Raw genomic sequence first — 25,574 nt, forward strand, 5'->3', positions numbered from 1 at the left:
AACGAGCATGTTGGGCCCACTTAATAGTGTTTTGGCGTTGCAAAGCATAAAGTTTAGCGTAAAGGCCCTTGAGAATGAATTGTGTATTAGAGTTAGAATCAGAGAGCTCAAGAGAATCAATTTATGTTTCAGTTTCATAAATAGCAATATCCAAGTTATTGATCCCTGAGCAACACCAACGATTAAGATTAAAACGAGTGCGATAAAGGAAATGAGAAAACACGTGCATAGGGTTACCACGAGGAGAAAAATTCCAAGCTTCTCGAACACAAGAATGGCACCCCAGATAATCCACCCAAAAATTTTCAAACCGGAAAGGTTTTCTCTTATGAACAACAGTTAAGTTAACGGTAAGGAAAAGTGGGGAATGATCCGAGAAGGAGCGAGTATGATGCGAAAGAGTATAGGATTTAAATGCGTCATTGCACTCTAGATTGACCAGGCAACAATCAAGCCTAGCCTAACGTCGAGTCAGAACCAAGTTGGTTGTTGCACCAAGTAAAGGGTGAACCGACATATTTTAAATCCAGGAGATTGTTGCTATCAAATAAAGTCATTGAAAAAATGAGACTTGTGACTATAGTAAAAGAAAGAGCCTCCCTATGCTCAATTCTAGAAAGAATGGAGTTAAAATCCCCCAGAATGAGCCAGGGAAGCTTAAGATAAAAGAGTTTAGAGAGTTCGTGCCAAAGGAAATGTTGATTAAAGTAACGAGAAGAATTATAAACCACAGAGATAATAAAGGTTTTGGAAAAAGTAGTGGAGACCATGATGTGTAAAGCGCGACGGGAACCAGCGATAGGAGTAACCCAACCAATGGTCGAGCTCCAAAGGATAAAAATACCACCTGAAAGACCTTCGTCGAGAACAGGGGCCCACTCCCAGTGTTTAGGATTTTTTTGACAAAAGCAATCAACACGATCAGAATTGGCGCGGGTTTCAACTAAACAAACCAAAATGGGTTTAAGCTTTTTGATGAGTCTGATAAGCCAAGAAGAAGTATCCCGATCAGAGATACCCATGCAATTCCAATAGATAATTTTAGCTAAATTCATAATAAACATGAATAAAAAAAATGAAAAGATACTTCCTTAAGAATGAAGGACGGGAAAGAAGAAACAGAAGCCTCAAGGTGTGGAACCCCCGGTTTCCATTATGCCTTTCTTTGGCGATACCTCCTCAGCATGAACTCCTTTCATGATGAGAGTTTCCCGTCTGACCTCTGCCTGATATTGGACCAGTGTCATGGAGTCATCGGGGCCGTCTTCCTCATCTGGCATCTCATCGTCTTCATCATCAGTGGAATCCTCATCTTCTCCACTATCCTCTTCTATTTCACTGGAATCAAGGGCAGAAGAGACTTGAGAAACAAGCGAGTCGTGAAAATGTCAAGAGAAAGGGGTGTTGATGGAGACATTCGAGACAAAGGTTCTCAGGATGGGAGGGGGAGAGGTGGGTTTAGAAAGGGGCCTAGATAAGTTAGTCGTCTGAGAGGCTCCTCGAGAAGAACGAAAAGGAAACGATGTGATTGGAAAGGATATGCGGTGGATGGTCTCGAGGAGAGTTAAAGGCATTATTTTGTATTGAAGGGTCTGTCAGAGTAGTGGCCTGTGGATTAAGCGAAGGAAATTGAATTGGATCCAAGGGATTATCTTTGTTGGTTTCGTTGATCACGATGTTTTGATTAACGGCTAGATCTACAACGAGAGTTTGAGACGTTTGGAGCTTCAACGGCATCAGATCTTAGGGAATCGTGTGAGGCATGTAAAGTGGATGACCGCCCACGACTAGCAAATCGGGATCCTCCACGTAAGTTATGGGAGACAGTGCCTCGGGACTCAGTGATTTTGGCTTCCGCGCCGGCTGTTGTTCGCTGAGTCACGTGAAAGGCACGCACAACACTACCGCCGCGACCCTGAGCACGGCCACGCTGGCGAGATACCATAAGTCACGGTCCAAAATCGGTTTCTTGATTATCCTCAAGGCTAGGGACGAAAATAGGATCCGAAGTGTCCATGCGTTGATTGGCGTCGTGCGAAACCTGGAAGGTTCTTTCTACCGGCAATCGTTCTTCACGAGAGAGCAAAGAGAACCCGCCGGCCTCAGACGACGCAGACCTAGTGCATGACTTGTTATCGTGACCGATAAGCCCACAGTTGTAACAGAATGTCGGTAATCTCTCATACATTGCAACGACGAACACCTTCTGAAAATCATCCCCAATCCAAAAACCTCGACAAGGAGGTTTAGATAAGTCAATTTCAATGCAAACACGAGCGTATTTGGATCTGACCAGTGTGGATGTAAATTCATCAATTTTGATGAGATTACCGAAGTTGCTAGCAATGGTCTCAAGAATGTCACCCTCCCAGCATTCGACCGGCAAGTTGTGAAACGGCACCCATATTGCAGCGGAGTTAAGCTTAACGAAGCTAGGTTCGAAAAAAGGTTTCCATGGGGATAGCTGTAAAATGATTCCGTTTACAGACCATGGTCCATCAAGAAGGAGCTGCTGCATAGCTTTTTCCGTAGGGCATCTAATCAATAAAAACCCATTAGGAAGATCGGAGATGGAGATCTCTCCAATACTGTTCCACTTGGCTAGAAGCGACGTCTTGACCTGTTCGAAAGGAAGAGATTTACCAAACAACTTACCATACAAAGCGTATTGGAATTTCATACGGCCTCCATTGGTGGCATCCTTATCCAGGCAGACGAAGCTGGATGTGGTGGCTTTGAGTTTGCTGAGGAGTTGCTCATTATGAAGAAGGGAGTTGTCTAGGGATTGAGTCAAAGAATAAGCGATTTGGGACCAAGATTTTTGTGGTGGAGGGAGGTTGACCCCCGCTTGCCATGGCAAGGGGGGAGACGAAATTCGCAGAGAGCTCAGGCAAGAAGATTGTCCAGGATTGTCAATTCGAAGAACAGAAGGTTTAGTACTACAATAAAGTTGAACAAAAGAAAGAAAAACTCTCATATTGCTATGGATGTTTCCCAGTGACAAGTAAGAGATAGTTCACTAAATTTAGAATTTTATGTTAATTTGATGTTTGAGTTTGGTAATAATACATTTAAATCACCAATAAAAGTTGGTCGAAGTGTTAAACTTTCAATTTACATAATGTTTAAATCACTACGTGGGATGAAAAATAAATTTGTGAAGAGATATCAAACTTTTTTTTTTATAAATATGAATAAATCATAAATTTTTTATCATAGAAAAAAATTTATAACTTTCTATGGTATTTCTATTTCAAAAATGAACTATTAAAATTTGAGTTCTATTTGAATTTTGTGTTCATTTCTAGTAATTTAGGTGTTTTGGTGTATCTTTTATTATTGTTATTATAGTTTTGTCTATATTTTATTTTCAATTATTTTAATGAATCCGTGGTTTATTTATTTATTTTTAAATTTTGGGCTGTTCATTTTGTTCCCTCATTATCAACATACCTTCTAATTTCTTTACTTATTGGCAGTAAAAGGTATTTGCTGTATTTTTCTTTCATTATAACCCTTATAACTCTCTTATTCTAATATATGTAATTTATTTGCTGTTTTAGAAAAATGTAAAAAAAAAAAAAATCTACTTATGTTTTTACTTTTTATAATACTCTTAGGACATGTTTTAGTCTTTTAACTCTAAAGCACACCTCAAAGAACTAGCTAATGATGACAGATTAAATTTTCAAAGTTAACAATATATTTTTACCATTTAACACCAACATCTTAATTATCATAATTCTCTATTAATATTTACATGAGAAAAGGCTAATTTTCTTACCCTTAAATTAGCTTCTCTTTCATCCACTGAAGGAATCCCCATCGTTCGCCGAGGGGTTGGAGTAGAAGAGCGGAGACAGTCTTCTCTCGCGAAAATGGCCGCCGAGACGGAGGAGGATCTCATCCTCAAGGGCTTCTTCGCTGAGGTCAGTGAGGTTGAGAGGGACAACGAGGTCATCAGGTTCGAATCTATTGGAAATTGTTTGTTTTCTCTCTTTATTTTGATCCAGGAGCTCAGCATCTGTTTCGTTTTTCAATTGTTTTATGCTTGATGGGTTGAGTGAGAGGATTGGATTGTGGTAATGAATCCCTTTAGGGTTCTTTAGTGGTTAGAAGGCTTTCATTCGGGTGATGAATTTGTGGTGGTTTATGAATTATGGTGTTGTGCGATAGGCGTAATTTGGTGTTTGTTTTCCTGATCTGGATGAAAATTAATCCGAATATTGTAGGATTGTCTTTGAGTTTCATGTCAATTGGTGATGGTGTCTTGATATTATAGGAAGATGTAGTCAAATTTGGGCAGTCGGTCTAGTTTCAATTTCGTATGTTTTGGGTATAGTGATGAGGATGTAATCTTAGAGGAATTTTCATGGAGAACCTCCCTGAGGGTATACTTGTTTTCATGGCATGCCTGTTAAATTTGTTTTTGAAGTCTTCACCAATCACTTGTTCAAGCTGAATTACGGGATATTTATTCTTTCTTGGCTGGATTGTTGTAAAACTTGGGTGTTTTGTGGGTGATAAAATTCAAATAAGTGATGTGTATCACTAGATTCAGTACTTGAAACAAATTTGGGAACCATTTGTTGACAGGGAACAAATTTAACAGTTTTTGCATTGTTGACATGATTTTGTATTTTGGTGCTGCCAGTGTTTTCTTTTTTTGGTTGTCATGAGTTCTATGTGTATTATTATTATTATTTATTTTATTTTTTTGGCATCTGTTCATGTTGCAACCTGAGGAAGAATTGTTCCTGTCAAGCATTGACAATGTTCCAGGTATAGCTTAAAATCAGATATAACAACTAAGATATGCACTTGAGTTACATCAAGAAAATGTTATATCTACCAGAGTCAAACTTTTGAGCTAATTTTGATCTCCTGAAGGCCAAAGACATATATTTCCCTTTTCCTAGGTTCTTTGAATTTCACCTGCTAGAATGAAAATTTCTGCCTGTCCTCATTGCAGGGCTGTTGATGATTCAGAAGCGACTAGGATAGGACAGGGTTGTGTCAGGGGATTCATATTCATAGAGCTACAGACCAATCTTAGGACTTAAATCTCAGGTCTAAATCATATTTTTGGTCACAGCTGACCCGGAGACTTCAGATCTGGCCTTCAAATACGGTTTCTTTAATTGCATATGCATATTGCATAAGCACCTTTACGTGGGAGGAACCTGTTGTTAATGGGGGATGGGAAGCCTTACCTCTATGCTGTGTATAAAACCCATATTTTGTGAAGTAGCGAAACCAGTTTGTTCTGATTTTTTTTGAAAGAAATATGAAATTGCAAAGTAGTTGAAAGAAATAGCTGGATGATTTCCTTGTTTGGTTGCTTGAAGAGCCAGAACAATCAGGGGAGAGAATGCTATGTGGTTTCCTGTTTGTGAATATCCTTCCAACATGTGCAAATGGAGAGAACTTACTATTTTATAGAAATTCCTTTTATGCAAATCATCTTCAGCTGAGTTTCATTTCTGCTATTGATACACCCATGTTCCATGAAAAAGAGATCTATGATTTTAGTATCGATTCTGATTTTTTCCCCCAATTTTCCTGCTCCATTTGTACACACAAACATTACTATGAATTGATTTGTTATGAACTATTTAGTCTTTACTCACATTTTAACTGTTGTTTTATTAATTCTGGTTAACCATTATGACTTGATAACACTTTCTCAGGATACTTGCCTGCTTCAAGTTGAATCCTTTTGAGCACCTGAACTTATCTTTTGACTCATCACCTGAAGAAGTTAAAAAACAATATAGGAAGGTGATTTTAAAGATGGATCTTGTTTCCACTTGCCATTAAGCATTTACTGTTCTCCAATTGCCATCTATCATTTGGTAATGCTTGATCATCTGAACATTTTCAGTTGTCACTGATGGTTCACCCGGATAAATGCAAGCATCCTCAGGCTAAGGAGGCTTTTGGAGGTAGCTAAACTCTAACAGGCCTGAACTGTTTTGCAAAATATTTGTTATAATTATATCTTTCTGGATTTATTTGTGCCTGCATATTGTTTAAATTTTAACCGTGGATTTTGAATAACCGAAAATTTCATAACATTGGAGTAGCGTCTTTGGAGAACATGATGGAGGTATGGTACAAGTATGTTGAATGTTCGTACTTTTGAGTTCTGGTACGAAGAGGAATATGTCTTCTGAGGTTATAGTAATACTGCTATATTGGATCCACCATAATCACTGAGCTTGCATCAAATAAGATTGACTAATAAAGGAAAAGGGAGAGAGAGAGAGAGAGAGAGAGAGAGAGAGAGAGAGAGAGGAGGTGGGTTCAGTTAATAGGTAATCGGTGAATGATAATGTCACATGAAATGTGTGAAGGATTCTAATTGAGATCATCTCTTGCTGATTTATTTAGTGTGTATGCTTAAGATAAGCTTTGCCCCTAGAATAAATGTAGGAAGAATGTTGCTTGTTGGTAATTAGTGTTGCCGATGCAAGATATACTTGTTCACTATTGTTTCTTTGATCAAGCTAGTTGTTGTGTGTGAAATGTTCTTGAAGCAATATTGTTATCCCTCTAGTGTGAGTTGTGCTCTGTTACAACTGGATGATCATGGTTTCCCTGCTGCGAAACGTTGCAATCGGCATCTTGTAAAAAAAGTTCTTGTTTTATCTTCTTATGTTTCTTTCTCATATTTGAATCATGCAATTGATGAAAGGTTCTTTTCATTTACAAAAAGCATGTATTTCCATTTTATTCATTTTTTCCGAATCTCTAGAAGGTGGATCACTGATGGTCTATGTTTGACTCATGACAGCATTAGCAAAAGCTCAACAATTATTGCTTGATCCTCAGGAAAGGGAGTATCTCCTAAGTCAAATTAATGCTGCAAAAGGTATTTTTACAAATCTTGATTCCTGAGCTTGTAGTAAAAGATCGGAAAGATCACTCAGAACTTTGTGGTCTTTTGGTTAGTACCTCTATTGTTGGTTGTGATATGGAATGATTTCCTCAGCAAAGAACTATGCAGAATTGAAATACCATTTTATCGTAGGTATTCAATACTACGTTTAACTGGGTTTGAATGTCCTGTATGTCCTTTGCATTTTTCTTCAGTTGTCAGTAGCTTTATAATCATATGCTAAATTGCTGTTATGCTCAGAATCGGTATGTCAATTGATGCTACATGGTTTCTCATCCAATTTCAGTGTTGTCTGTAGTTTGAGGCCCTTATTTATACCAATGTGGTTCTTTAGTTATTTTGGATTTCTCTGGTGATATCATTGTATAATTAAAGACCCTTTGTGGGTTGTAAAATTGGTAGAATGTTAGTATGGTGTCGCCTAGGTCTAAGTTTATATGCTTGGATGTCTCTTGACTATAGATTACCATGCAAGTGGTTTCAACATTATGAAAAAAATCAAAATGCATTTGATATGCTTACAGATCTGATATTGTTTGTTTCACATGAGCTGCAGAAGAGCTAAGGGCAAAGAGGAGAAAAGAGTTGAAGAAAGACAATGCTTCTAAGATAAAATCACTGGTTGATGAGGTAAAGTGTGACATCCTGTAATTCATAAAAAAAATTTATGTTGGTGCTAGTGCCAACTATTTCTTTTTCATCTGTTCTATTGTTATTCATCTTTTATTTGCTTGTTTAAAAACATCATCTCTTTTATGTATTAGTTAAATTTTACTCTTGTCAAGATTTTATTTGGTCTTGTGAGTTATCAATGATTTAGGGCACACATTAGTTTGGAAAATAAATTTACTTGTCAAGGCTTCTTAGTCTTTGATGTATCTTTGCACTCTTATCTTTCGTCAAATTTGGTGTTCAACAATGATTTGGGCTTCAACTGCTTGAATAGTGGATGTGATGTGGGCTGCAAATTGATTGAGATCATTGTTTTGCTCATAGCCTTGCCTGACAAAAGGGCTGGCATTGTTATCCCCACATTTTGAAGGGAATTTTCCTAAAAAGTTCTTATATATGGTTCTGTGTTTTGATGCACAATTTATTCTGCGTATGATGTGTGGAACCTTCCTTTTCCACTGCAAATGCATGTTGAAGGTGCTGGTGAAGTAAAAGTAGTATTGAGAAAGGGCATTTCATCCTTCATCACGGTTGTTGCCTCGAGATTTCTCACTCTTGGCATTACTCCCGCACTCTTTTCTTTTGCTTTAGTGCCTTAAGTCTAGTTGGACTCTCTTACATGTAATTAAGTCGATTTACGTATTCCCCATCTGACATAATACGATGATCTGTTTGTTTGACTCAATTCCTTACATGGCACTCTTCTGTAGACTTGGTCGCATTTATTAGAACCAACCTTTTTTGAACATAATCCAAAATTCTTAATATATCTGGTCTGACTGTATGTACTAACTCATGTGCTTCCTATATACACAAAAGTTTGTGTTGAAAGCGGATTGAGCTCAGCATGATATGAACTTAACATATTTGTTATGATAATTGGACTTGGGCATAGTATACAGAAACTAATGACATCACAACTCAATCTAAGCACACCTATCAGCATACAAGAAATTACTGTGTTCATGCAGTTTTCTGTTTATGCTGATTTCTTGTTGTAACCTCATGTAAGTAAATAGACCAGGCTCATAAGTTTCTTGGGGACAAATTTGTTTTCCCCTCCTGTAGTAGGTTACTTAAAAAAGTTTCTGGAACTGGGGTTCATGACATCTTTTTACCCATTAGAGAACTTAGGAATTGCCATTCAACAATTTTGAGGACAACTTGTGTGATATACTGGCGGGGCAAGACTTATTTGTTCCCTGGGAACTTACTTTCCTCACTCACTTATGCGTGCAAGCACACACATTGATTGATTTTATGAAATGGAACCTTCACATGGTCTTAATTGAATATAAGATAGTCATGTGCCAAACACAAACATATTCACCATTTTGTTATTATTTAAAATTTCAGTTAACTTGACCAACAGATACTTGTTTGAGCACTCAAGTTCAGGTTTAAAAAAGAGAACTTCTGAATCCTGTGTGTTTTAGATTTTGTTCTTTGTCCAGAAAGCTTGTTGCTTAGCTGATATTTTTCTAAAATCTTTTTCCAGTTTTGGATATTTTCTCTCCTTAAGGTGATATTGCAGATGTTTTGCCAATTTTTCATGCTATGTCTTTGTGACTTTGTTGGTTTTATATTCTGCTTCGTTTCTTTAATGCACATATTCGTCCTCATATTGAGTGTTTCTCTGTATCTAGGAGATGAACAGCCTTGTGCATGTATAAGTATATGCAATTTGCATGATATTTGGCATTTAGCTTTTTAGTGAATAAGAGAATGATTTGTAAATTTATCGACGTAAGGATAAGAAAAATTCATTTGGTTTATATGATCAGGGAAAATATGAACATCAATATGAACAATCACCAGAATTTCAGCAGCAGTTAAAAATGAAAGTGAGGGATAATTTGACTGGGCAAGAGTGGCGACGGAGAAAAATGCAGATGCGGGTTAGTTATGTTCTTTGTTTTATTTATGTAGTTTGATTTTTTCAATAATTATTCCTTGAGAGTTTTTAATCATCTGGAACATATAATTTTCATATTGCAGATATCAGAAGAGGAAGGAAGACTTAAGAAGGATGAGGAAGAAACTAAGGAGATGTGGAAAAGGAAGCGTGAGCATGAGGAACAATGGGAAGAAACAAGAGAGGGACGGGTATGTTGAATGTCTGTCTTGAGAATTTCTTTCCTTTCTCAATTGTGATTCCATTTGTTTCTTTATGTTGAATATGGTTTGCATATTTTAATGGCTAGGTATGTTTCTCATTTCTCTATATAAGTTGTTATACCACAAAGTTGAGTTAGTATGTGCTTGTTCACTGTTTTTAGGCATATATCCTTAACTTCTTTCGTTCAACCTAATCTAACTTGAAAATTGCATTTATATGGAAGTTGACATTAAGTTCAGACTTGTATATTGCGCTCAACTTAAGAGATGGGTGTCTGTAGGTCCAAGGATATTATTGCATATGCCTCATATGAAAATGTCTTACGATTAGGGGTGTATTTGAGCCGAGCTGTTTGTGTGTGGCTCGGTGTTCGGCTCGATAAGAGCTCTCGTGTTCAGCTCATATTGTAAACGAGCCAAGCTTGAACATCATTTTCAAGCTCGATTAATAAACGAGCCAAACTTGAGCAGCCAAAAGCTCGGCTCGTTTTGGCTCGCGAACACAGCTCGTGAACAAGCTTGTTTATAAGCTCGTTTATATATATATATATATATATATGTATATTAAGGTGTTTATGTGACTATGTCGTTGTCAATTTGAGTCACACATATAGGGCTCTTAACTACTATTTGAAGGCTCATCTCGTTAAAAGCTCAGGTTAGTTAGTTTATTAAGTTAAATGAGCTCATAAGATAAACGAGCCAAGCTTGAACACCACCAAGCTCGCCTCATTAAATCTTTTGAACAACTTGTTTATTGTATAAGTAAAAGCTCGTTTATAGTATCATTTCTAATTTTATTCGTAACAAATCATTAATATAACCATTCATAGTGTCATGAACAAGCTTATTTATTGGATCGTTAATAATATCGAAAAAAATATTTATAGATAGTTACATCACAATGTTTATTTTGTTATTATTGTAATTATTTGTTAACTTATTTAATGAAGATTTTAACAAGCTTGAACTCAAACCTTAATGATTTAATAAATAGGCGTAAATTATTCTTTTAATCCTCAAACTCAAATCGAGTTGAGTCACACTTGATAATAATTCATTAAATAATTTTTAAATGATACTTTACTAAATAAAAAAATAGAATATAAAAAAATAATCAAGCCTTAATTAAGCTAATGAGTCAAGGTTAAGTTTCGAATTTTCTTAACAAGTTGAGCTCGAGCATGAAGCTCGAAATAAGCTCGATTAGAGCTCAAGCTCGGTTAAAATAGTAACGAGCCAAGCTTGAACATGAAAAATGAAGCTCGAAGAAAGCTCGGCTCGAGCTCAAGCTCGATTAAATAGTAATGAGCCAAGCTTGAACAAGGCAAAGCTCGCTCGACTCGACTCGGCTCATTTACAGCCCTACTGATACGATAACATAACTAGCAGTACCCATGTTTAGGTCCTGAGGATGCTAGATGCCAACCTGGTATTTTATCTCCTAGAACTAATGCAGGAGCTTTTCAGATAATGATTTCTCCTTGTATTTATTTTGCTTGATTTCAACATGTCCTTTATGCTATATAGCAAACCAACCTTTGATCGTATGTTCTAAATCTTGATATTCATAGAGTTCAAGCACAACTCAACTGTCATGGACGTGAAAGGCTTAGGTTATCTTAACTTTATCCAAAAGTTATATATGCACAACAAACTGACTTGATTCATACGCTTGGTGCTGCAGGTTTCTAGCTGGAGAGATTTTATGAAGACTGGGAAGAAGGTGAGACTACAATTCTTTATTTTTCTGGGACAATAACTGCTGGATTGAAATAGAATGACTTTCTGCCCATATTCTGAACACGAGTTGAATATGGTTTTATAGGGCAAAAAGGGTGAAATCCGACCCCCAAAACTCAAAACGGAGGATCCAAACAAATCATATGTGCAAAGGCCTGTAAAGCGGGAATGATACAGTTCCTGTGCGTACTCAGCTCCTATAAAGTTTGAGAACCAAATATTATGAGGGGGACAAACATGACAGCCAAGTTTGTTAAGGTATATCACTAGGGGTCAATTGAAGATTTAAGTTTCATTTTGAGCCTTTTCGCTTTGTGAAGGCTTTGTACATTTAAACCTGATTGTCTGTGATAATTATTATCTGGAAAAAGGCAACAAAAATGTTCATCTTGGAGGCAGGTTCTCTGCATAGAAACATACATGAAATGCCAAGGTTAGTCAATGCCTTATCAATTCAGTTTTGTTACTTTTCTCTATGACTTGATTTCATGAAATTCAATGTCTAGTTAGTTTTAACACAGAAGAAGCAAAACCTAAACCTTCTTTTGCACCAATCTACTGATTTTTGTTATTATTTATTAATATATCATAGTTAGTGCTTTAGTGGACAAAAGTATGTTTAACTAGAAACAATGATAGGTGGCCTTGGGTACACAAATAACATCTACACCATTTTGTATTTTTGACATATTTAAAACCCATGACTCTGGCATCACCGACAAGCTATATGGATCACCCAAACTAATGTTCTCAAAACAGATTTGTCACCACCAATGTGAGTGTCTGTTTGTAGTGAATAAGTTAAGGTGACAGACATCGAAAACGTAAGAGTATTTGAACTTTCCACAAACTTTACTTGGTCAACTCACCTCATCATCCCTTTGTGTTCCATCCATTGCTTTTTTGTTTGTTTGTTTGCTTGTGTTATCTCTCTCGTTTAATTCTATTCTAATTTGAATCCAAATCTCAAAGTGGAACAACATTGTGTGTTGATTTTGGTATGTCTAATATCTGATAAAAAGTTATTTCACAATGCATGTTAGGAAGTCAACAACATGATACGTACATGTATGTATGTTAAAAGTGACATAGAAATGTTGTATTGTTGTTGGTAGAAGTAGGAAAGAAAGGAGAACAAGTTGGCCGACAAGATGGAGAACAAGTTGCACATTTGACCACATGGGAAAGAGGGGCATTATGATTGAAGATCATGTGCATCAGTCTAGTAAGTAGCAGTAATAGTAGTATAAAGGTTATGATGACTTAAAAAGAGGAGGAGGTTGGGGGAGGGAGAAGGGCTTTGTCCGGTGGCCTTTTGGACTTTGAGAAAGAAGAGAGGTTGAATATGATGTTCATGGAATATGGATTGTTGATTTAGTAGTAGTAGTAGTAGTATCTTGGAATGGATGGGGATTTTGAATGAGTGGACAAAGTGAGGGAAGGGAGGGGAGCACCTAGATCTCTCATTGGATCACTTAATCCCTTCTCTTGTCCTCTTCTTTTGGATATGCTCTCTCGTACGGCTTCGATTCTGTCTGCCCACTAGGGACTCTTTCTTTGTTATCATGAGATCCATCCCACCCATCCCTCCTTTGGATCTCACTGGTATCTTTTCATCCGTTTCTTTTTACCTTTTTGGATTATGCTGCTTATTAATATGATAATTACTTTGATGGGTGAACTAATTGTGGTTTTATTTCCTTTTCATCATCTTATTATTATTATTATTTATTATTATTATTATTATTATTATTATTATTATTATTATTGTCATAATGGGGAGTAATGGAGGAGGGAGGGAGGATACTGGGTTGTATTTTTCATGTAGGTCTAAAGCTCTGAAAGTTTTATCAGGGTTTGTTCTTTTTCTTATTTATTTTTAAAAAGCATTTTTTAATTGCTATATATATATATATATATATATATGATTAGTGTTGGTTATAGGTAGTGCATGGGATCGTTTGTTATAAACAACAACATTGGTAGAGCCTTATGAATTGGTGCAACTGATTCTGATATTGGCATAAGATGGAATCGTAGGAGAAGAAAACTAGGGGCAATTACTGTGAGTGAAAGATCAATTATATATATATATATATATATTGATTGCATTCAATCAATTTTGGTGTATTTAGTCTTTTTTTTTCTTAAATTGTTATATGTTTCTTGTTCTTCTAATAAATATTTGATGCATAAATGGTATTATGCATGTAAGGTAATAAGAGAGTAGAGATACACGCAAAGCTAAACGTATCAAAATTTCAGGTGTATTAACACAGTTTCAGCATGGTAGATGAGATTCTACAGAGCAATGTTTGTTAATACCAAAATAACCACTGTGTGTGTGTGTGTGTGTGTGTGTGTGTGTGTGTGTGTGTTTTTACAATGACATCAAGTGACGTCACAGGAGAGTGTTGAACGAATGAATGAACGACAGGGAGTGACACAAAAAAAACAGATTAAACAATAAGAAATAGTAAGTTTTCCATTATACATGCTGCCAGTGTGTCAAAAATGGTATGATCTAATATGAATGAAAGAGATCCATATTTGTATAAATCTTTTGTTTTTTAGACCAAACAAACAGTAAAAAGCATGACTGTGAGTGAGAGGTTGTTTTTGTGCCTTCCTGACACTCTTTTCTCTCTCGCTCTTTTCACTTCACTCAATATTTTGGCCTATCTTCTTCTCCATCTTTTGGGATCCAAATTGGAATCTGAACCCAAAAGTCACACACCCACTCAGGACCAGACCCTGGTCCTTGTGACTGTCCTTAACCCTGACACAATTGAGCAACTAGGACATAAAGTTATGTGTGTGTTTGTTATGATCTTTGTATATGTGGGTTTGTAGTTTGTGTACATATGGATCATTGATGGACTTATTCCACTTAATTTCTTTAGTACGAATATAAATAGGACAAATGCCTTTTGACCTTAGTCTAGTGCTTCTGCGGATCACTGTGTGTTCTACACAACTCGCACATGTTTTGGCTTTGTTTGTTTGTGGCTAAGAATAAATAAATCAATCAAAATTTATTTTATTTTCTGATTTTTTTTTTTTTTGATGTTAGTGTGTGTTTACTTATTTATTTATTTTATAAATGTGTATAAAGGATAAATTTTAAATTGAGTTTACGAGGATGATGTGTTTTTATGTTTAGTTAGATGCAAGTGATATCATTTTTTTTTATTCTAATTATTATTATTTTTCAATAAAAAAGTTCAAACAAAGCGGGAATATGAGATGTTTAGAAAATATCCAATTTTGTTTTGCCTAAAAAAAAACTTATAAACAATCTAAACAAGCTCAAATAATTGAGAGATATTTTCATATAACAAAATCTATTAATCAGTTTTTAATCTGTTTATATATATATATATATATATATATAAAGTAATAAAACATTTTTATTTTTATTTTTCACTCACTTCCACTCATATCGGTCTCAACTCATTCAAATGTTATAATAAAAAAGGTAAAAAACAGATTCCAATAAAGTCCTGAGTAACTAATTGGCCATCTTCTCTCCTATCTATGGGCATATATCTTCATATCATGTGTTAGTGTACGTGAGATTGTCTCCACGGATCATGCAATCAATTTCCACCATATAAATACCAGTTTTTTTTTTAAAAAAAACAGTGAAAAAAATAATATAATAAAAATAAAAATAAAAATAAAAATGAGAAAAATAAAAGACAAAACGAAGTGATGTGGGGACTCAAGTCCCAAGATATGAAGACATAACCCTCTCTCTCTCTCTCTCTCTCTCTCTCTCTTATCTTTGTTTATAAGGCCCATAACGAACGCCTGGTCCGTGCCGCACCCGCGGGCTTCGCCGGCCCGCCACCACGTTCTCTGCGCCAATGGGCCCACTAACCTGCCGGCCCGTACTCATTAACCCCACCACTTGGGCCTCGCCGCGTGTCGACCACTGATGGGCCAGAACATGGACGTCCTCCTACCACACGTGCTCGCTTTCCGATCCCTCGTATCTTTGGGCCCCACATCATCCTTTTCCTGGTCTGGGGCCCATTTGCAACCAGCCTGGCTCAGTGGCTCTTATATTTATGTATGTATATATATATACAACTACATTTTATATGTTTGTTTTTTGAGAAAACAAAATATTTGTATGTTTATAAAAACTATTTATTTTGGGAGTACTTAGGCACGTTCCAAAGTGAAAAGTTTAAAATTTTCTTGTATATTTTTAAAAAACCTCTAAGTCTTATAATTTGACCTATGTTGTTGAAGTTGTGTTATTGTGTGTGAACATGCTAGTGTGTATAATAAATTTGTACATATATCTCGAAATATCTCGAGTTTTTTCTATATACCAACCGTTTAGTTTGAGTTATAAATGAAAAAAATTATACGAATAATAAATTTGTGTATATGTATTTATAAAAATTGTCAAATTTTGCATATATATTTTTATTGTTAATTAAAATTGAGTTATTATCTGTGAGTGTATAGAGAAAAATAGAGCAAATAATGAATATATATATACACATATCTAAAAACTAACAAATATTATAATATACTCTTACAATTAAATTTGCACTATCATAAGCGACAAAGTAGGGGAAAATTGTGTGAATAATTTGCATGTATATATTTTTTTTAAAAAAAAAACTTTATGTAAATGTCGTTGTTGTCTTATTATGTCCGAATTACTATGAAAGAATAGTGCAAATAAAAATGTCTATGTTTTAAAATTATTAAATTTTGTGCATATACCCCTACAATTATAATTGAGTCACGAGGTGCAAGAGGATAGACTACAAAAATAGAATGAACTATGACTATTTTGGCTTTGCATATATATGATACATCCTTTATAAAGCCAACCTGTTGTTGTTTGTACATATGTCCATCAAAATAATTAAAATAACAATATTAACCTTGATATTTCTTTTCATTTAACTATGAGAATTTGAGCATCTTTCATGAAGTTTAATATTGCATCATTGCATGGGTATATATGAAAAAAGTTTTTGGAATAATAATATCTTTAAATTTTATGATTCTAATTAGCTCATGCTGTTTCTAGTTTTTGTTTTTATTCAAAATAAAAACAAGGATAGATGCATATGTGTTTTTGTTTCTTTTTAAAAATTAAAGTGAATGGCTAGCCATTAATTCTGAGATATAGAGATAGATTAAATTCGACTCTATAGATATCTGATGTAGGTGAGGGAACAACATCATCGGTCGAAAATTGCCCCTACAACCCTTGTGAAAGTTTTATCTATAAACATTATAAGAATAATTACCTAATTTGTTCTTTAGATCACTTACCTGTTTACAATATATAATCAATTTATTCCCACATAAGGGATAAATTAAAAGAAAGCATCTTTCAAGCATATATAGTAACCATGCTTGTGATTAAGATTATTTAATAGAATATATATATATATATATATATAAAAGAACCAATTGCATTTTATTATGTTGGATAAAATGCTATGTGATGATAATTAATAAAATAAATAATTCGTGTAAATCAAGGGAAGAAGAATCAAAACATGAAAAATTCCAACAAGGGAAAAAAAATATAAAGAAAAAAAGAAAAATTTTCTCGTACTAAAGAAGCAAAACTTTTTCCAAAATTTCGAGGAAAAAGGAGGCCACAACGAGGGAATGTTTTTTGAAAGGCATAATTCAGTGGCCACTAGTGGTGAGAGCTAAAGGGAGGAGAGGGAGGATGTGAGCCGTCGGATGGGATGCTCTAGGGATCAGAGGGTCAAGAAAGTTCCACGTAGGTGAGGATTCCATCGAGTGGCCCAAAAGCGTTGATGCCGACGTGGTTCGTGTTTATTCTGACACGTGGCTCGATGCTAGTCGTCCAGAATTGGCAAGCGGAAGGTTCTTTCAGTGTTTCATGCGTTGCTTTCCCGCTCATTCTTTAGCATCTTCTTTGCCTATTCTCATTCAATGGTGTTCTTTTGGTGATGTTCTTCTCATCCAAACTACTCACAATTCAATGTTTATCATTAATTTTTATATAATAAAAATAACAATAACAATAACAATAATAATAATAATAATAATAATAATAATAATAATAATAATAATAATATGTTTTTAATTTAATTTAATTTATTTTATTTTATTTTCAGTATATGTTGTTAGAAGGGTATGTATCTCAATGCATGTGAACTATATATATATATATATATATATGATGAAACTTAAGGGTTATGTATTCGTATCAATTCATTAATTTTACAATGATTAGATGAAATTATCATAAAATGGCTGCATGAGGATTAAAGAGAAGTGCAAGTTACAAGTTTGCCAAATGTACATTTTATGGAAAAATATGAGTTATTGTTTTTGTCCTCATTCTCTTATTGATGTGGTGTTGTTTTTAATTATTGTCACTAATTAGACAAATCGATCATTATCTCTAGTCTTATAATACATAGATGACACGAAACTTACCGTTTGATTTGAAGTTTCATAAATGTGGTTATTGAAATTTCTTTCACATGGAATGCATTATGAAAATTCAAGTTAATTAGTGTATGGAGTCTCTATCATGTATTAAATCATTGTAAATATATAGTCCCATAAAGTATTTTAATTGAAATATGTTAGACATTCTTGTGTACTTAATCTTATGTAATTACAGATTAATTAAAGAAAAGACAAGCTTTGGATATTTTTGAAATTATTCCTCTCTTTTATGTGGATCACATGCACAAGCACTATAAAAACCAAAGCTTAAAGTAAAGGAGCTAGTACATATTTTGTATATGTACAAGCAACAAAAGAGCAGAAAGAAAGGTGGATAAAAGGAAGAGGAATCCATCCTTTTTAACTTTCCTACTCTTAATTAGTTAATATATTTAAGTTGAACATAATATAATATAAAAAAAAAGGAATTCTGAAGATGAAGAGGAAAAGCAAAATAAAGAATAAGATGAGCAATGGCTTAGCACGTATGGCGTCATCAATAGCCACTAAATTAAAGTCTATAATATAAAAACAAAAAATTAATAAATTAAGTGAAAAAAATAATAATGTACTGAGGCCATATATGTATATATAAATATATACCATGTAAATGAGCTAAGGAGCTCCATGTCTGATCGATCAATTAGTATTATACTGGGAATTGTTTGACAAATGGATTTTAAAATAATATTTGTGAGTCATCAAAATGAACAAGTGGTATAGTATGTCAATTATAGTTTCCTAATGAAGCAAATAGTTGACTAATTAAGTAGTGGACCATCTCTATCCACATGAGTTATATTATCTTATGAATACTGATTATTAAGTCATTTATTTACATTCTATTGTTATTATTATTATTATTATTGATGTTGTTGTTATTTTAGAAGTCAAAAAAGTTGGCCTCTTTAATTGTTAGTCTAAAGTCTCTATTGAGCAGTGAGCACTAATGTTAAAGCATGATGGAATACACACAATTATAGGTAGAATGATAGAATTCACATGTTTTTGACCTAATAGTTATGTTTAAAGTTTTAGGGTTGGTCTTCACTGTGCCCACTTTTGATTTCTTTAATTCATGTTCACATTAACCTTTGATGAAGCAACATATTAAATTAATGCTGAATAAGTGTGTGTGCATTGACTTATGCTACGAAACATTTGACAGTTAAGTTAGCAAGGAGGTTAGTGTTTTCATACAATGAAAGCATGAGATTAATTTAGTCAGAATATAGATATGAATAAGTTATGGATAATTATGTCAACCATATCCATTTGAAAATATTAATGTTCCTTATGTGAATGTGTGTGTGTGTGTGTGTGTGTGTGTGTGTGTGAGAGAGAGAGAGAGAGAGAGAGAGAGAGAGGGATGTATATATTGATAGGAGACCACATGATGATGATTGAAAGATTTATGAAATAATTATGGTATGTTATGTAGTGTTGGATGTTGAATCCTGTCTTACCATAAGTAGGCAAGCCAAAGACAAGCACCAAAATATCAATGAGCAATGTCTCCCACTGGACTACATCATGCAGTATGAATAGGATACATCCATAAATACATAAAAATAAATGATAAATATACATATATATGAGCTGGAGGGGCCTCTCAATGCTAGTGATCATCTCAAACCTAATTCCACCACGTAATTGTACGTACACATAAGTAATTAAGGTTTGCATTGCATGCATGGGAAATGAGAGTTGCTTGCATGCACATGCATGCATGAGCAAAGGACACACATATATTAATTGCTTCATTTTGCCATGCAAAGCTAGTCAGGGTTTGTAAGGCATCTGTGATGTTGACTGCATGAGCTGTAGTATAAGTAGTAAAAGTAATACTAGTACTTTTTGTAGTACTAGTAGTAGTTAGTGATATAAGAAGAAGAAGAAGAAGAAGAAACAAGTGGGAATCTCAGTAGCTGGTCATGCATTAGTGCATTGCCCATTAGCATACAATAACAAAGGTAAGCAAAGTCATGAAGAAAAAGAAGGGAACAACCATTACAAGAGAAAGAAGAACCCAATACCTTTTGCCCCCCTAGCTATTCCTACTTATTATCCCCCATATGGCAAAGCAAAGCAATCTGCTTTACCATCCCTAGCTAATATAGTATATTTATTAGAAAGAGTGATGAGGATCATGACATGTAGTACTAGTATATTTTATTGTTATTATTGTTGCTGTTGTTGTTTGTTTCTGAGATGAGAGAACCATACTTTAAATGCTAAAACTGAGACCAATTTAATTAAGCCTGATGCCAAGTGTCATTACTTCATTTGCTTAAGTTCAAAACTCAATGAGAATTTCTCTAATGAGAGTTTGAAATATGGTTTAGCATGTGAGTCATGCAAGCACTAGTCTTATTCCTCATTGTCTGGGATGATACAAATGGAAAGTTTTATATAAAGATGAGGGGAACAGGAGGCACCAAATTAATGGACAAGAGAATCTGGGCTAATGCCTAGTGTTTTCACCTATTTTGTCTGGTCATGCCATAAAGGTTACAACATGAGCTAATTAGTATCTTAACTTGGTTGGATGGTCTTTGTCCTCTATGAATTGAGTCTGCTGAGGTTATTGTAACCAACCTCATCACTCACTGATAACTATATATAAATATGCTCACCTACATGCATGACATTGTTGAAGAGCTTTGAGACAAGAAAACATTGTGGTTTTACCACTGGGACCACGTACCCCTCCATGCATTTTTCATTATATTGCATGCATGTTTACTAATCTATATATCTTTTTTAATTTGCTTATTGAAAGATGAGTTAAGTTAAACATGCACTAATGAAAGATATATAAACTTAAAAAAAATTTAAAAAATAATAAATAACAAAGTGATGATCATATATCCAGAGAGTTCGGATCCAATCAATAATGATTAAATTCAAAGCAAACAAGGATGGCATATCACAACTCTAATTAATATCAAAAGCACTTCACCAAGAAACACACAGTTTGGTCCAGTGTTTTGTCATGAAGAACTATATCTTCTTCTCATCAATTCACTTGCAACTTGCTACTCTACTTTCAACCTTCCAATCAGAGCCATGCAACTTGTCTTTTTCTCTCTTCTCTCTCTCTCTCTCTCTCTCCTCTCTCTGTGTGGATATATGAGAAGTGGTCACCATATATAATACGGAGTAACTCTAGACCTCATACTTGAGAATCATTTCATCACTGCATGTCTCGCTGATGATGCTCTGTGTATATATATATATATATATATCATATGTTTAAAAGAAGAACCAGATGCTTTCTCTCTAAACAAACATAGTATAGTTATAAAAACTAACCTAGTGATCAGACTTTGGAAATCCTAAATCCTAAGTTGTGCTCTTGACATTCTTCACCAATGGTGTTCTTGCATGGCTCATCATATTCTTCTTTAGATGGTGCTTAGGGTTTGAAAAACACAAAAAGAGATTAACAATTGAAAAAAAAAAAATTTTTTTGAAAGAAGCTCAACATAAGTCAAAACCAAATCATAGTCTGAGAGAATCATCACATCATTCATCATGCATTTGGAAATCTTTTGTTATCAAAGTCTAGCAATCATAAACAGTACCTTATTAGGACCACTTTCACCTTTTGCTTAGCATTAATTTGACTAGTTTAGCACTAATGATAAAGTTTTTTGTTAGTTAATCTCTCAAGCATCACTAATGAGCTTTTGCTTTAATTCTTTTTTTTTTCTCATACGACCGATCTTATTAATTAATTATTCTTTTTTATTCTTATTGGTCTTCTATGCGCTCACTGTGTGTACATATATTACACTCGCCGCCCCTCTTTTTCATTTAAATTATACAAATTAAAAAACAGATATACATATAGTCCAAATATCTTTGTGGTGATTTATAATTAAATAATTATAACTCATACACTTATTTAGTTAATTAAAGAATATATATATATATATAAGATTAAAAGAGAAGGAAGAAATCCTCCACTTGCATGGTGGTTTACAGAAGTGACTAGTGAGTAGGCATTTACTTTTATGCATGGGAAATTTAAAAAGTAAATAGCTAGGAATAAATAGATGTGCATAATAATTGACAGCAATTAATACACATGCAAATTAATACAATCTACTTCTTTTGTCCACATATGTAAGATTTTCATGTTTCTAATTATATACCCATATATCTAATTTAAATATTAATTTTTAAAATTAATTTTATAAATTAATTTAAATATATTATTTTTACTACTATCTGTTTAAATACATAATTTTAGTGGATAAAAAGAACGCATAAAATAAAAATTTAAACTAAATATTTATAAAATTTTAATTTTAATTAATTTTTTTATTCTTCATCAAACGATTAAGATAAATATTTATAAATTAGAATGGTGTGAACTATAAAAGAAGTAAATAAGTAAAAAAAAAAAATCAATCTAAAACTCTAAAGTAACTCCAAATATATATATAAATTCAAAAATAAATACCACATCACAGACAAATCATTGTAAGTGAACTATAAATCTTCAATTATATTTTAAAAAAAAAAGGTTAAATTCTCATTTATTTATTTATTTATTTATTTTTACCGGAGAGTTAATACCACTATCATACACTATCATCACTCGTATGTTACTCTTACAATAAGTAAGTAAATAAATAAAGCAAGGTGTGGGAAGAGATGGTGGAGTGAGCGGTGCTTGGTGGTGGGCCCACTTAGTCTCCTGCCAAAAAGGTTCTTTGTTTACAGAACTTTATGAATTAATAAGATATAATAATAAGATATATATTAAAAAATTAAGAAGTGAGAGAAAAATAGAGAATATCATAGAGATATAGAGAAAGCCTTCACTTTTTCTCCACTACAAATACCACCCCATCCCCCATTCCCTCCTTATCAACCGGCCAACTCCAAACACCACTCCTTCACTACAATCTTTGCATGCTCTTCTAGTTCTTGAATCTTGGTAATTATCTCTTCTAGTTCTACTTCTGTTTATATATATCATATTTGTTTCAACTTAGATTTCTTTCTTTTGATGATGTTGTTTTTGTTGTTGATGATGAGTAGGAATTAATTAACTAACAAAATGTTTTGCATGTGTATAATACAGTTGTTTGGATTAAAGAGAAGAAGGAAAAGAAAGAAAGGGAGATGGCAGTGGTAGTGTGTGAAGTGAATCCTGTTGCTGTTTTTCCGGTGAACCAGCAAAGCACCGGCGGAGGAGAAGGCAGTGAAGATGGCCGGTTGGATATCTGGAACTCAATCCAGTCACAGAAAAAAGTAGTAGTTGAGTGTCCAGCACTGCTGCCTTATGTTCACCCTTTACTACGGCGTTCCTCTAGTTCTCTGATCAGCCAGAAAAGCCTCCAGGTTTGCACTGAAAGCCTCGGCTCTGAGACCGGCTCCGACGTCTTCTCTGACGATGACTTCTCCCCCTCCCCTTTCGCTTCTGATCTTGATGAAATTGAACCACTTCAAAACTTTGAAGATGAAGATGAAGAAGAAGAAGTTTATGATGAAGTTGAAAAAGAAGAAGAAGAGAAGAAGAGAGAGGAGAAGGAGCTGGTGAGTGTGAACTATCACTGTTGCATAAGTAGGAGATCACCAGTGCGTTCATTCCCACCACCACTGCCTTCAATCTCTCGACGTGATGGTCCTTGTCTCAGCATGAGGCCTCACCGCCGTGATGGCCGTCTCGTTGTCGAAGCTGTCCCTGTTCCTTCGCAGAACTACCTCCATGCTGAACGTCATGATGGTCGTCTCCTTCTCTCCTTCATTCACACCTCTTCTCCTCAACCTTCACTTCCAATCCCCTCTCAAATCAAAAAACAAGAATCACCACCACAACAACAAGATGAAGATGAAGGTGAAGATGAAGAAGATGGAGAAGAAGAACAAGAGTCAGAGGAGGAGGTTGAGGTGGTGGACAGAGGAACAGTGGTGGAAGTGAAGGTAAGCATGCAACCACAACAACAAAGTGGATCCATGAAAGTCCACAGATCATCTCTAGTAATCAACAAGTTCGTCGGCGGAACACCTATCTCCGTTGAGGATGAACAAGATGAACCACCAAAGCTCCGCCGCGTCCCATCCACCACCATGACTGCTGCCGCCGCAGTGGTGGCGGCGGCGTCATCTCTGAGCGGTGGAGACAGTGGTTGTTCAATGGAGAACACAACGGCGGACAGCAAGTTGCTGTTCACGTCCAAAGGCCGGAGCAAAGAGGAGATGCTCTACCTCATGCGGCGGTGCAGTGAGCTCCGGCGACCTATCTTCTTCTATGAACCATGCTGCATTGTTACTAATTAACTACTATTTACTATCTCTTAATCCCATAATTAATCAATTAATCACTTCACTCTGTTATGTATTGCAAGAGCCTTGCTCTGTTTTCAAGGCCTGCTTTCTCTATCTCTTTCCTAGCTCTCTTTCACACATTCTCTGTTTTTCTTATCCTTTTTTTTTTCTTTTTCTTGACTATTATTCCTGTTGAGATTATCATTATTATTAATTATATGATGATGATTGATAATTAGACCACTTTGTTTATATATATATATATGAATGGGAACTAAAACAGTGACAGGGGATAGATGATGAGCCAAGAGACACGTCATGTCACAGGGGGAAGCATAAATGTTTTTATAGAGAAAAGAAAAAAGAAAAAAGAAAAAGGAAAAAAAAAAAAGAGGATTTGGACTTTGATTAATGAATGAGATGGAGTTGAGTGGTTTCTTTCTGGATTTCAGACATGATTGTTTGAAGAGGTATATTATAGCTGGTTTTTTTTGTTTTGAAGGTCAGCGAGCTCTTATTTTGAGAAGGCCCACACCACATACTGATGTCATTTGTGGCAAAAGATCTACACAACGGCATCACTTTGAATGGCATGAAATACTTGTTTAATCTCTGCTTTTGCAGGAGCACAAGCTTCAATCAATTCATTTTTATATTTATTTATTTATTTATTTTATATATACATCAGCAGAAAAACAACACTCAATTTCATTAGTACAATTCAACAGTTATAAACTATTACTTTGTTGCTGCTTTCTACTAGTTAAGAAAGATAAAAGAACAAGGATACTATGGTCTGTGTTTGCAGTACTAATAAGTGTTATTATATATATATATATATATATATATATGAATATGTACATATATCATATTTAAAGTCATATAAAAGATGATATATTAGTTATAATTTAACAAAGGAGTTAGTGATGTGCAAGCTCATAAAGAAAAAGACATGGTCAATGCAAGCAAAAGACCAGACATTAGAACACACTCAAAAGAAAGCAATCATCTTTCCACCATCATCGAATCTTTTACGAGCATAGTACTTACCTGTTTTCTCTTATATTTCTTATATTTCTTTGTTTAGAGTGAGATGAAAGTGATGTTCTTTGTTCTTGCTTGAAAATTCAGTAATCTCTCCTATCTAAATTATTTCACATTTAAGTTTTACATGAGAATTAAAGTTTAATTTTAGAACTCCTACAATTTACAAAACAATATGATAGAACAATTTTACTCTTATATTGGGATGCATACTCTCTTTTAAATAAACTTTATTAAATAAAATAGATGAATTAGAAAAATTATAATTAATGCTTAATTTTTTTAAAAATAATTAATTTAAAATAAAATAATATCTTCAAAGTAACAATTAATTTGGACG

The 25,574-nt window shown here is 34.5% G+C and overlaps 2 protein-coding genes across 2 annotated transcripts; both read left to right on the forward strand.

Moving 5' to 3' along the window:
* The first annotated feature begins 2,853 nt into the window (after positions 1-2,853).
* LOC120249338 (dnaJ homolog subfamily C member 8) lies at positions 2,854-11,895 on the forward strand. The gene is made up of 10 exons (XM_039257837.1): positions 2,854-2,931; positions 3,771-3,964; positions 5,691-5,781; positions 5,885-5,945; positions 6,797-6,874; positions 7,458-7,531; positions 9,358-9,471; positions 9,572-9,679; positions 11,379-11,417; positions 11,520-11,895. Exons 1-10 carry the CDS (start codon positions 2,854-2,856, stop codon positions 11,604-11,606), a joined length of 924 nt encoding a protein of 307 aa, XP_039113771.1. The 3' UTR covers positions 11,607-11,895.
* A 10,853-nt stretch (positions 11,896-22,748) lies between these two features.
* LOC120283603 (protein FAF-like, chloroplastic) lies at positions 22,749-24,246 on the forward strand. The gene is made up of 2 exons (XM_039290308.1): positions 22,749-22,856; positions 23,004-24,246. Exon 2 carries the CDS (start codon positions 23,045-23,047, stop codon positions 24,200-24,202), a length of 1,158 nt encoding a protein of 385 aa, XP_039146242.1. The 5' UTR covers positions 22,749-22,856; positions 23,004-23,044; the 3' UTR covers positions 24,203-24,246.
* Positions 24,247-25,574: the final 1,328 nt, after the last annotated feature.

Source organism: Dioscorea cayenensis, chromosome 19 (assembly GCF_009730915.1).
Source record: "Dioscorea cayenensis subsp. rotundata cultivar TDr96_F1 chromosome 19, TDr96_F1_v2_PseudoChromosome.rev07_lg8_w22 25.fasta, whole genome shotgun sequence".
In the NCBI taxonomy this organism is placed as follows: Eukaryota; Viridiplantae; Streptophyta; class Magnoliopsida; order Dioscoreales; family Dioscoreaceae; genus Dioscorea; species Dioscorea cayenensis.

Excerpts from the sequence above, each read along its gene's own strand:
- LOC120249338 (XM_039257837.1), top strand. The coding sequence starts at position 2,854 with ATGGCAAGGGGGGAGACGAAATTCGCAGAGAGCTCAGGCAAGAAGATT. Across the intron at positions 9,472-9,571 it reads GGAGAAAAATGCAGATGCGG|ATATCAGAAGAGGAAGGAAG; the intron begins GTTAGTTATGTT and ends TTCATATTGCAG. Across the intron at positions 11,418-11,519 it reads TTATGAAGACTGGGAAGAAG|GGCAAAAAGGGTGAAATCCG; the intron begins GTGAGACTACAA and ends ATGGTTTTATAG.
- LOC120283603 (XM_039290308.1), top strand. The coding sequence starts at position 23,045 with ATGGCAGTGGTAGTGTGTGAAGTGAATCCTGTTGCTGTTTTTCCGGTG.